The 12,820-nt window shown below is 52.2% G+C and overlaps 1 protein-coding gene and 1 long non-coding RNA gene across 4 annotated transcripts in view; one reads left to right on the forward strand and one right to left on the reverse strand.

Moving 5' to 3' along the window:
* Positions 1 to 4,038, forward strand: part of INPP5D (inositol polyphosphate-5-phosphatase D) — a 153,674-nt gene extending 149,636 nt beyond the window's left edge. For all 3 annotated transcript variants that reach the window (XM_045367920.2, XM_045367922.2, XM_065526265.2), the window contains 2 exons: positions 287 to 878; positions 2,842 to 4,038. In XM_045367920.2, coding sequence (XP_045223855.2) covers positions 287 to 878; positions 2,842 to 2,844 — 595 coding nt within the window. In that variant the 3' untranslated portion in view covers positions 2,845 to 4,038. The remainder of the gene's footprint in view (positions 1 to 286; positions 879 to 2,841) is intronic.
* Positions 4,039 to 4,232: 194 nt separating this feature from the next.
* LOC135966639 (uncharacterized) lies at positions 4,233 to 12,312 on the reverse strand. Its single transcript, XR_010580138.2, has 3 exons — positions 12,171 to 12,312; positions 11,169 to 11,284; positions 4,233 to 4,368 (listed from the first exon to the last, which is right to left on the reverse strand). It is a non-coding gene; the product is annotated as an uncharacterized lncRNA (long non-coding RNA).
* Between the last annotated feature and the right edge of the window lie 508 nt (positions 12,313 to 12,820).

The raw sequence follows: 12,820 nt of genomic DNA on the forward strand, positions 1-12,820 counted from the left end.
TGGGAGGCTGAGGGGAAGGATTGCTTGAGCCCAAGAGGTTGAGGCAGCAGTGAGCCATGATCACACCACTGCACTCCCACCTGGGTGACAGAGCAAGACTCTGTCTCTAGAACAAAACAAGACAAAACAATTTGGTGGCATTCAGTACATTTACAATGTTACACGTCTCTAACTAGTTCAGAAATATTTTTATCACCCCAAAGAAAGACCCAGAGTCATTAAGCAGTCACGCCCCCCTGTCTTCTCCCCTGAACATGTGTCTTCCCTGCTCTGTCCCTGTCTCTAGGCCCAGTGACCTGGGGAAGAACGCAGGAGACACGCTGCCTCAGGAGGACCTGCCTCTGACAAAGCCCGAGATGTTTGAGAACCCCCTGTACGGGTCCGTGAGTTCCTTCCCTAAACCTGCTCCCAGGAAGGACCAGGAATCCCCGAAAATGCTGCGGAAGGAGCCCCCGCCCTGCCCGGAACCCGGCATCTTGTCGCCCAGCATCGTGCTCACCAAAGCCCAGGAGGCTGATCGCGGCGAGGGGCCCGGCAAGCAGGCGCCCGCGCCCCGGCTGCGCTCCTTCACCTGCTCGTCCTCTGCCGAGGGCAGGGCGGCGGGCGGGGACAAGAGCCAAGGGAAGCCGAAGACGGCCATCAGCTCCCAGGCCCCAGTGCCAGTCAAGAGGCCCATCAAGCCTTCCAGGTCGGAAATGAACCAGCAGACCCAGCCCACCCCGACGCCGCGGCCGCCGCTGCCAGTCAAGAGCCCGGTGGTCCTGCACCTCCAGCACTCCAAGAGCCGCGACTACCGGGACAACAGCGAGCTCCCGTACCATGGCAAGCACCGGCCGGAGGAGGGGCCACCGGGGCCTCTAAGCAGGACTGCCATGCAGGTGCGGGGCGCCACACGTGGGCTCGTGTGCATGTGTGCGCGTGTGCATGCGTGAGTGCGTATGTGTGTGCCTATGCATGTGTGTGTGCATGCATGTGTGCACGCATGCATGTGCTCACATGCGAGTGATGGTCTTGGGAACTGCTCCATGAAAAGGGAGAGTCAGGATTTGAACCCAGGCCTGCCTGTCCCACACATCCCTGACCCTGCATTGCCTCTGCAGCAGTTGTTGAAAGGAAGAAAGGTGGGGCTGTGGATAAACTCTTAGTCCAGTGTCAGGCCCAGAGGAAGAAGATTCCATAAAGAAAAGGAACCTAAATCATTTATATCTCATTGTTATTATTATAATTTTTTTTTTGAAACGGAGTTTCACCAGGCACAGTGGATCATGAGGTCAGGAGATCAAGACTATCCTGGCCAACATGATGAAACCCCGTCTCTACTAAAATACAAAAATTGACCCGGGCATGGTGGTGTGCACCTGTAGTCCCAGCTACTCGGGAGGCTGAGGCAGGGGAATCACTTGAACCTGGAAGGCGGAGGTTGCCGTGAGGCGAGATCATGCCACTGCACTCCAGCCTGGTGACAGAGCAAGACTCCATCTCAAAAAATTAAAAAAAAAAAACAAAAACCAAATGGAGTTTCACTCTTTGTTGCCCAGGCTAGAGTCCAGTAACCTCTGCCTCCTGGGTTCAAGCAATTCTCCTGTCTCAGTCTCCCAAGTAGCTGGGATTACAGGCACCTGCAACCACGCCTGGCTAATTTTTGTATTTTTAGTAGAAATGGGGTTTCACTATGTTGACCAGGCTGGTCTCAAACTCCTGACCTCGGGTGATCTGCCCACCTGGGCCTCCCAAAGTTCTGGGATTACATGCGTAAGCCACCACACCCAGCCTCATTCTTATTATTCACACTCATATTTGAAAATTTCCCAGTATTTTGGAGAATTCAGCACACTTTCCCTTTCCTTCATGTAAAATAAAAAATTTTTTGAGCAAGACTAACAGTGATTAAGAACAGACTCTGGGCCAGGCATAGTGGCTCACGCCTGTAATCCCAGCACTTTGGGAAGCCAAGACGGGTGGGTAACCTGAGGTCAGGAGTTGAAGACCAGCCTGACCAATATGGTGAAACTCCGTCTCTACTAAAAATACAAAAATTAGCTGGGCATTGTGGTGTGCACCTGTAATCCCAGCTACTCAGGAGGCTGAGACAGGAGAATTGCTTGAACCCAGGAGGTGGAGGTTGCAGTGAACCGAGATCGTGACACTGCACTCCAGCCTGGGCAACAGAGTGAGACTCCATCTCAAAAAAAAAAGAACAGACTGCAGAGCCAGGCTATGTTGGATTTGAATCCCAGCCCTCCCACTTCCTAGCTCTGTGCCTTGAACCTCAGTTTACCCATCTGTAAAAAGGGGCTGTTAATGGTACCTACCTCATAGCCTTAGAAGGAGAATTGCATTATAGGCTATTTTGTATTATTACCATGTATTATCATCTATATAGAAATTATATATTTATATTTATGTATTTACATTGATATCCATTACATATCATTTCATATATATGCTATACGTATTACATATGTGTATATATTTTTTACATATATATAGATAAAGATATATGGTACTTACCTGGGCATGGTGCTATGCACCTGTAGTCCCAGCTACTGGGAAGGCTGAGGCATGAGGCTAGCTAGAGCCCAAGAATTCAAGGCTGCAGTGAGCTATGATTGCGCCACTGCACTCTCGCCTAGGCAACAGAGTAAGACCAAGACCCCATTTCTAAAAAGCAATTTTTTTAAATAACTAGGTAAAGTACTTAGAACAGTGAGCCCTGGCTCTTCTCAGCTACATGTTAAAGGAAGCCTGGCCTAGCCCACAGCATGCAGGGACCCGGGCCACTTAGTTCAACATGGCCTGGTGAGAATGAGCCCTGACAGCCCTTCTGTTCTTGTCCCACAGTGAAGCCCTCAGTGAGCTGCCAGTGAGTCGGGAGCCCAGAGGAACAGCGCGAAGCCACTGGACCCTCTGCCAGGACCTCCTGCTGGCTCCTCCTGCCCAGCTTCCTATGCAAGGCTTTGTGTTTTCAGGAAAGAGCCTAGCTTCTCTGTGGCCCAGGGAGTTCACTGCCTGTGAGACTTGGCACCAAGTGCTGAGGCTGGAAGAAAAACGCACACCAGACAGGCAACAAATAGTCTGGGTCTCCAGCTCGCTCTTGGTACTTGGGACCCCAGTGCCTTGTTGAGGGCGCCATTCTGAAGAAAGGAACTGCAGCGCCGATTCGAGGGTGGAGATATAAATAATAATAATAATGTTAATAATAATAATGACCACGTGAATCGAACACTCACGATGTGCCAAGTGCTGTGCTAAGTGCTTTACGAACATTCATCACATCAGGATGACCTTGAGAGCTGAGGCTCTAGCCACTTAAAACCACGTGCCCAAACCCACCAGTTCATGGTGTGTGTTCGGAGGGGTGAAAGCATTAAGAAGCCCAGTGCCCTCCTGGAGTGAGACAAGGGCTTAGCCTTAAGGAGCTGAAGAGTCTGGGTAGCTTGTTTAGGGTACAAGAAGCCTGTTCTGTCCAGCTTCAGTGACACAAGCTGCTTTAGCTAAAGCCCGGGAGTCCCGGCATCGCTGAGCTGAGAGCAGGGATCTACCTGGCTTCTCAGTTCTTTAGTTGGAAGGAGCAGGAAATCAGCTCCTACTCTCCAGTGGAGAGATCTGGCCTCAGCCTGGGCTGGAGATGCCAAGGACTGTGCCAGGTTCCCTGTGCCCTCCTCGAGGTGGGCAGCCATCACCAGCCACAGTTAAGCCAAGCCCCCCAACACATATTCCATCATGCAGATAGAAGAGTCTTTGCTGTTGCTCCCGAAAGCCGTGCTCTCCAGCCTGGCTGCCAGGGAGGGTGGGCCTCTTGATTCCACGCTCTTGAAATAGTGCAGCCTTTTCTTCCTCTCTCTGTGTCTTTCAGCTCTGCTTCGTTGGTTATTAGGAGAATAGATGGGTGATGTCTTTCCTTATGTTGCTTTTTCAACATAGCAGAATTAATGTAGGGAGCTAAATGCAGCGGTATGTGTGAACGCAGAAGGGTATGTGCCCCACATTCCCGTGGTGGAAGTCTGCATGACCAATAAATTGTGCCTTTCTCACTCAGCTGTGTATGTGGCGTTTTTCTTGACATTCGGAGCCATAGATACCCTTCTAGACGGCAGGGCCTACACAGGGCACAACTCAGGCAGTTAAGGGTTCGTGGTGGTAATGGATGGTGTTGCCCTGACCAGATGGGACACCATAGAGCCAGTCTGAAGCTGGTCCTGTACCGGGGACAGGGGTAAATGGCACTCCTTCCCTCCTTCCATCCACACATCTTCCTGGCACTCCAAGCGCCCTGCGGCGACCCAGAGGCCACAAGCATCCCCTCCATACCTGCTGTCCTGCGGCCCACAAGCTCCTCCCAGCTCTTATAAGTTTTCAGTGCTTAAGCTGCAGAGACAAAAAAACTACATGTCAGCACTCCCCAGGTCATGGGTTCCCAGGTCAGGGAGCAGCCCCTGGCCCAGAGGCACAGTGCAGGCCACTTCCATAGCACCTCTGCCCCACCTCAGGCTGCCTGGGCTCTGCTCCTGCTCACAGACACCAGGCCTGGGCTCCAGGCAGGACCTGGAGCAGTGCCTTGGCAGCCTCCAAGCAAACCGTTCACTCCCGCACCTCAGTGGCTCGTGGAGCTCAGCAGGGGCAGGACTGAGTGCCTGCTAGGACCACGGCTCCCTACCCCTGCTCAGGTGTCCCCACCCTGCAGGCTCACTGCCTGGTGTCCATGTAGAACCTGACCTAAGTCCCAGGCCCCAGCCTCTGACTCAATAGACCAAGGACCAGGGTGGAGAGAGAGCTGGAGACACCCGACATTCTTTAGCCTCCCAGCCCCCATCACCAGAGCTGAGGACCCAGGCATGGGTGCCCCTGGTCCCTAGGGAACCCACTGGCTGCCGGGGTGGGCTGGCATGCTACACAAGTGCCATCATCTGCTCCGCCACAGGGAAAATGTCAAGCCCGAGGCCCCATGCCCGCTTAGGATGGATGTCTAGGCGCTCCCCGGCATTTCTGTGGGTTCCCAGGAGATACAGGTAGGAGAGCAGCTGTATGGGGCATGCCTCATGCTCCCCCTCGCCTTCTCTGGGTTCTAGTCACTCGAGCAAATGCAGTGCCTCCACCACAGTCAAACCCAAGGCTGCTGTGAGGACCTGGCTTTGATTGCACGTGGTCAGACAGCTGAGGCCCACCTGGTGCTCAGAACAGGAAATGCTGTGGAATGCAAGAATTTTCATCCTTGTCTTTTCCATCTCTCATCCCTGCACCCACCCCGAGAAGTCCCTGACCACTTTCTCCTTAGGCTCTTGGCTGCCATGATCATCTGGGTTCCACCTTGATCAGGTCTCTCTCCTGCCTCTCCTTTCCTGACAATTCTAGGCATTCCAAACCCCCGATTTCCCCCTTCTGGCAGGGTGAGGGGGAACCCAGCCATCCCCACCTCCTTATCACCTACATAATTCACCTCCAAGTAATTCACCCACACCAGGCTCCTTAACCAAGAAGGCAGGTCAATTAACCAGCTCTCCTCATCAAAGTGCTCCATTCCTAGGATGAATTCCACCACCCTCTGAGATTGCAGATGCTGCTACAGCCACTGTTCCTTTTAAGAGGTAATTTTTTCCTTCTCTGCGTGATGCCGTGAAGGCTGGTTGAGAGCAGCAGAGCTTGTGCTGACAGGAAGGTGTTACCCTCATGATGGACAGTCTCTAGCAGTGCTCTTACCAGCACTTCCAACCTGCCTGCAGCCTGGAGGGCAGTGCCGGCAGCCCATGCCACCTGCAGGGACAGAGTCAGCCATGGGCTCCTCCTCCTTCCTGGATTCCCATTCTTTTTCCACACCATTTTCCCCGCTCTAATAAGAGAGAAATTAGTGAGTCATTCAGAAAAGCTCTCTCCCACAGCTACCTTCCCTGGTTCCAGCCTACCAGGTTCTCATCTTTGCATGTCCTTAAAATAGCTCCTTTCTCTTGGCAAACAAATTTCCATGGAGACCCAGCTATGGGAAGGCCCAGAAGCTTTCTGCAAGGCAGCAAACTCAGCTCCCAGCCTTCACTCCGACAGAGATCCTTTATAATGCAAATGTGTAGCCTCACCCCCACAGACACTCCCTCCCACAAAGGTCCCATTTTGGGAAATCTGAACCACCCAGGGAACGCACTGGGAGGTTGAGTCTAGGTGCAGGCAATCTAGTTTCTTGTTATTTTCTGACGGGGTGGCTGGCCTGCACTGGTGAGTTCTCTCAGGTCACAGCAGACCAACCACTAGGCTTACCAGTGACTAATCTCACAGCAGGCATACCCAGCTCAGGCTCTTCCTCCATGCACTTGACCACACATGTTGATGGTGTGCACTGGGCCTTGGGGTCAGTGCTTCTACTGAGGGAGGCCATGGGGTGGGAGGGATCCTGGACTGTGGGAACAGATAGAATGGAGCTGAAATGTCTCTTATTTCCTAAAACTATAATCTTGCACAGGTTTCTTAGCTTTTCTGGGTCTCAATCTCCACATCTGTACAATGGAAGGAAGGCTACCTCCTGCCTGGTGTGGTTGTCGAAGATGCACTGAGCTCATCTCTGCAAAGTCCCTGGCTCGGTGCCTGGCCCTGCTGTAGGGGTTCATTGAGTGTTATCCTGTTCCCTCATCCTGCGAGACAAGGCAGTGAGGGAGGGCACTGTGCACTGGAAAAGAAGCAAAGAGAAGAGCTTTGGGGATGAAGGAATGTCCAAGGCGGAGGTAAAGGCAAGAGAATGAATAAATAAACAAGGCAGGCCATCCAGGGGGCAAGTCAGGGCTGTGAAAAGCCATAAAGAGCAGGGAGCTAGATCAGGCTAAGGCGTGGATAACTGAGGCCAGGAGGAACTAGACGAGGCCAGGTGGGCTATCTGAGGCTAATGAGGGACTAGTTGCGGTCAAGGAGAGGCCAGGCTAGTTGAGGCCAGGAACACTAGTTGAAGCCAGAGGTGCAGGTGGATTCTGTAGCTACACAGAGCACAGTTGCTCAGATGACCTGACCCAGTGGGAACAGACCCAACAGACGCATAGGAACACTTCATGGGGCAGTGCTGGGCAGTGTTTCTGGCCACTAGGGACATGTAGGCAGATCCAGTTATCACAAAGCAGCTTTGCGCCCCACGGCGGTTCTGGATGGGCCTGTGCCTGCGAGACTCCTGCACTTGTCTCTCCCTTCTTTGGCTTTTTCTTCCTCCTTCCCTAACCATGTCAATGACTTGCAGTCCTGCTTCTTTCTGCAGGGAATGGGGAGCCTTGGGGACCCCAGAGCACACAATGGCGTGCTTGCTCAGCACTTAGGAAGGTCAAGAATAGGGTGAGGCAAGCAAGTCTCAGGGAATGCAAAAGGTAACCGACACTCACTCTCCATTTCTTACCCTGAACTTGCACCACCTCAGATTTAAACATCCCCCCACCCGTCCCTGCCTTGCCTCCCCTTCATCCAAGCCCTGCGGAGCAGGCAGAAAAGTGAAAGTTTGATTCCAGAAGGAGGCGAATTCCTGTGGCTGAAAGGTGACGACGCTCTGACCCGCAGCCCTGGCAGGGCCTTGGAAGGCGAAGGAAGGGCTGGAGGTGCAGGCGGGAGAGGCCATCCTCTGCATCATGTGGAATCCTGTTTTAGTGCATGGGCTATAAATTGAATTTCCAGGCCTTATTTAGAGTACATCCCCACAAATGGCTTGTCCTGCTTCTGTTATTTTTAAAAAGCACTCTGTTTAGGTAGTAGTTGAGAGCACAGACTCGGGAGCCAAACTGCTTAAACACGTCAAAAATGTGCTAGGCTGTGAGCATTGTACAGAAGAAGGCAACATGCCCAGCTTCCAGAAGAGGCCGACGCACAGTCCAGCAGTTACAGTGCCAGGTGGTAAGGGGTATGCAGACAAAAGCCCCCGGCGATGAGTTTCCTTTCAGGGTTAGCTGGGAAATGTTTCAGATTTAGAGTTAGTATTTAGAATGATAACTAGACTGGTGCTGAGGATCTTGGACTCTGGGGTCAGAACACTTGGGTTCAGCCCCCAGCCCTACCGCCTGCCACTGACTGGCAGGCCATATGACCATTGCTAAGTACTTAACTTCGATTTCTCCATCTGTAAAAACGAGATGATAATGACATCGACCTCACAGAGGACTTGTGAGGATTAAAAGGCATGCTAATGTAAATAGCCCTGCTGCAGGTAAGCACTCAATACATGTCGCTGTTATCAACATGATGCTGTCACAAAGACAACGTAATTCTCCATGTTCCCACTGCAGCCTTGGCAGCTACAAGGCCACAGAGTTTTTGCCATTTACAAGCCCTTCTCAAGGTGACTCATTTCTGGAATCAAGGCCTGGTCTTGGCCCCAGATCTGACAAACAGCAGGGCCTTGGCCAGGTCACTCCTGCAGGCCACACCATTTGTGACACCTGTGACACAAGAAGTAAGGCCCTGTGCCTGCCAGGAGGGGCACGGCACCTGCAGCAGCACAGCCACCACGCACAGCCACAGTCCCAGCACCCATGTGCTGGTGAGGTCCACCACTCATTCCCCATCCTCGGATGCCTTCTACAATCCAGCCCTGGAATCCTGTCCGACCATTGCACAAAGCAAAGGGGGCCTGGGACAAGTGTGCCTCCATCTTGCAGGCTAACTGCTGGAGGAACTAACCCATGCGGAAGTGCTCCCCACAGGGCAGGGGTTCTGGACCACGACACTACTGACATGTGGGGCTGGGTCATTCTTCGGTGTGGCGCTGGCTGGTGCACTGCGTAGCAGCATCCCTGGTCTCTGCCCACTAGACGCTAGAACCCACCCCCAGACATTCCCAGATGTCACCATCTGGCAGAGAGAATGGCATAATCACCCCCAGAAGTGGACAACTGCCATAGAGCACTTCTGAGAAAAGGTTGCTCATTGCTGAAGAAGGTAAATATACTAATTTTGACACCAAACACACACAAATATGCATGCATGCGCACATGCAGGAAGGAGGTGCCCCCCCACGAATCTGGAGAAATATCACAGGGCTCAGCTGGGCGTGGCGGCTCACGCCTGTAATTCCAGCACTTTGGCAGGCTGAGGTAGGCGGACCACGAGGTCAGGAATTTGAGACCAGCCCGGCCAATGTGGTGAAACCCTGTCTCCACTAAAAAATACAAAAAATTAGCCGGGCGTGGTGGCGGGTGCCTGTAGTCCCAGCTACTTGGGAGGCTGAGGCAGGAGAATGGCGTGAATCCAGGAGGCGGAGCTTGCAGTGAGCCGAGATCGCGCCACTGCACTCCAGCCTGGGGGACAGAGCAAGACTCCTTCTCAAAAAAAAAAAAAAAAAAAAAAGCCTGGCATGGTGGCAGGCACCTGTAATCCCAGCTACTCCGGAGGCTGAGGGAGGAGAATCACTTGAATCCGGGAGGTGGAGGTTGCAGTGAGCCGAGATCACACCACTGCACTCCAGCCTGGGTGACAGAGCGAGACTCTGTCTGAAGGGGTGGCCTGCCCCTCCACACCTGTGGGCGTTTCTCGTTAGGTTGAACGAGAGACTTGAGGAAAGAAATGAGACACAGAGACAAAGTATAGAGAAAGAAAAAGTGGGCCCAGGGGACCAGTGTTCAGCATACAGAGGACCCGCGCCGGCACCGGTCTCTGAGTTCCCTCAGTATTTATTGATCATTATCTTTACCATCTTACAAAAAGGGAAGTGGCAGGATAATAGGATCATTGCAGGGAGAAGGTCAGCAGTAAGACATATGAATAAAGATCTCTGTGACACAAGTTTAAGGAAAAGTGCTGTGCCTTGATATGCATATGTAAACATCTCCATAAATCTTTTTAGTGCATAAAGAGCAGCATTGAGCTAGCAAGTCCCACCTTTCGCCCTAAGGCGGTTTTCTCCTTTCTCAGTAAACAGAACATACAATCGGGTTTTACACCGAGATGTTCCATTGCCCAGGGACGGGCAGGAGACAGATGCTTTTCTCTATCTCAACTGCCAAGAGGCCTTCTTTCCTCTTCCACTAGTCCTCCTCAGCACAGACCCTTCACGGGTGTCAGGCTAGGGGAAGATCAGGTCTTTCCCTTCCCACGAGGCCATATTTCAGACTATCACATGGGGAGAAACCTTGGACAATACCTAGCTTTCCTAGGCAGAGGTCCCTGCGACCTTTGGCAGTGTACGTGTCCCTGGGTACTTGAGATTAAGAGAATGGTGATGACTTTTAACCAGCATACTGCCTTCAGGCACTTGTTTAACAAAGCACACCCTGCACAGCCCAAAATCCGTTACATCTTGAGTCACCACAGCACATGTCTCTTGCAAGGACAAGGTTGGGGGTAGGGTCACAGATTAACAGCATCTCAAATAAAGAACAAGATGGAGTCTCTTATGTCTATTTCTTTCTATATAGACACAGTAACAGTCTGATCTCTCTTTCTTTTCCCCACACTGTCTCAGAAAAAAAAAAAAGAAAGAAATATCACAGGGCCCATTAGCTCCTTCTGTTTCAAGGGGCAAAGATGTAGCAGGTCACTTCAGGAGATGGGTCTGTCACCAGGGTGCATGGAAGTCAGGAAGCCTGCACTGTCAGGACATAGAAGCCCCTGATGAGCCCAGAGACTGCCCCGGAGCCCTGGCATCCTGTGTCCTGTCGAACTCCAGAGGTTCCTCCTCCTGCTTGATCGATTCCACCACAGTGGCCGCTCTGCTGTTCCTCCCCCACTGCTTTGTCCACACTCCTTACCCTCCGCGTATTTGGGCCTCTCTGGGCATGTCCTACATTGAAATCTGCCAGGAAGGCTGGTTTGGGGGTCTGTAAATCTCCACCTGTCATTAGTTTAGGTTCCCCAGAAACAGACTCTGAGTCAAAGATCTGAGTGTAAGGAAGATATCTGGTGATAACTCAGGAGCAAGGGAGTGAGGATTTGAGGCAGGAAAGGGAAAGAAGCCATAAATAATTGATACAGTCCCGGGTGCGGTGGCTCACGCCTGCACTCCAGCCTGGGCGACAGAGCGATACTCCGTCTCAAAAAAAAAAATAATAAAATAACTGATACAGAAGTTAAGAAGAGATTACTGCCGGGCGTGGTGGCTCACGCCTGTAATCCCAGCACTTAGGGAGGCCGAGGCGGGCGGATCATGACGTCAGGAGTTCAAGACCAGCCTGACCAACATGGTGAACTAAGAAAAATTAGCTGGGTGTGGTGGCACTTACCTTTATCCCAGCTACTCCAGAGGCTGAGGCAGGAGAATCGCCTGAACCTGGGAGGCGGAGGTTGTGGTGAGCCAGGTTCGCACACGGCACTCTAGCCTGGGAGAGAGAGGCTCCATCTTAAAAAAAAAAAAAAAAAAAGATTACTTAGGCAGATAGTGGGGGTACAGAAGTCCCCGGTAAGGGTGTCCTTTTAATGAAGAGCAACCCCAAATTATTTTCCTTTCTAACAAAGAGCAGCTTGTTGGCCGGGCGCGGTGGCTCAAGCCTGTAATCCCAGCACTTTGGGAGGCCGAGACGGGCGGATCACGAGGTCAGGAGATCGAGACCATCCTGGCTAACACGGTGAAACCCCGTCTCTACTAAAAAAATACAAAAAACTAGCCGGGCGAGGTGGCGGGCGCCTGTAGTCCCAGCTACTCAGGAGGCTGAGGCAGGAGAATGGCGCAAACCCGGGAGGCGGAGCTTGCAGTGAGCTGAGATCCGGCCACTGCACTCCAGCCCGGGCTACAGAGCAAGACTCGGTCTCAAAAAAAAAAAAAAAAAAAAAAGAGCAGCTTGTAAAATCAAGCTGCAGACATAGATACCAACAGCTGTGCCAATCATGTTCAAGATGGCGGCTCCATCTTCCCTTATCTCTGTCAGCCACATGTACAGTGAGGAGCAGACCAGCTGGCCGCTAGCCAAGGGGAAAGTTCATTTGCATAATAAGATTAGGGTGGGGCAACCAGCCTTGCCCTTGCTATGTAAACGTCATACCTGATGGAACCAATCTGTGAGCCCTGTGTAAATCAGGCACTGCCTCCTCAAGCCTGACTATAAAGTCTGGCGCGTCCCCCCACCAGCCCATCTTTTTCCTCTTGGAAGTCCCCTCTCTCTCAATAGAGAGAGAGCTGTTTTTCTTTCTCCTTCTCTTTTTTGTCTATTAAACCTCTGCTCCTAAACTCCTTATGTGTGTCCATGTCCTAAATTTTCCTGGCAAGACAACGAACCGCAGGTATTTACCTCAGACAACATAGCTGCTTCAGAATGTTCTATGAACGGGGAGCCGCTGTAGCCACCTGGGCTTACCCTGCAGGCACTGATGGGAACACACACCTGTGTCACCCCAAGCAAAGAGGAGCAAGAAGGAACCAGGCGTGGTAGCTTACGCCTGTAATCCCAACAATTTGGGAGGGTGAGGTAGGAGGATCCTGTGAGGCCAAGAGTTCAAGACCAGCCTGGGCAACATAGTGAAACCCTGTCTCTACAAAAAAACAAACAAAAAAACCAGCTGGGTGTGGTGTCATGTGCCTGTAATCCCAGCCACTTGGGAAGCTGAGGAAGGAGGATCTCTTGAGCCCAGGAGTTCGAGCTTGCAGTGAGTTGTGCCACTGCACTCCAGCCTGGGTGACCAAGGGAGACCTGTCTGTAAAAAACCCAAAGAGGAGCAAGTTGGCTGCTGCCTTGCCAACTCTGAGTCACGGTGAAGGGCTGCCTCTGGGAGGGGTGTTAACTTCTTAGTTCTTCTGGCCTGTGCAGCAAAGCCAACTCCCAAGGCCAGAGAGCCTTCAGGCAGGTGGGAGCAGACTGCTGTGCGTGACATGGGTCACAACACCCGACAGAGTTCTACTGCCCAGCCATCCTGCAGGCCCCTGGCCTCTCTGATGTCTACT

Source organism: Macaca fascicularis, chromosome 12 (genome assembly GCF_037993035.2).
Source record: "Macaca fascicularis isolate 582-1 chromosome 12, T2T-MFA8v1.1".
In the NCBI taxonomy this organism is placed as follows: domain Eukaryota; kingdom Metazoa; phylum Chordata; class Mammalia; order Primates; family Cercopithecidae; genus Macaca; species Macaca fascicularis.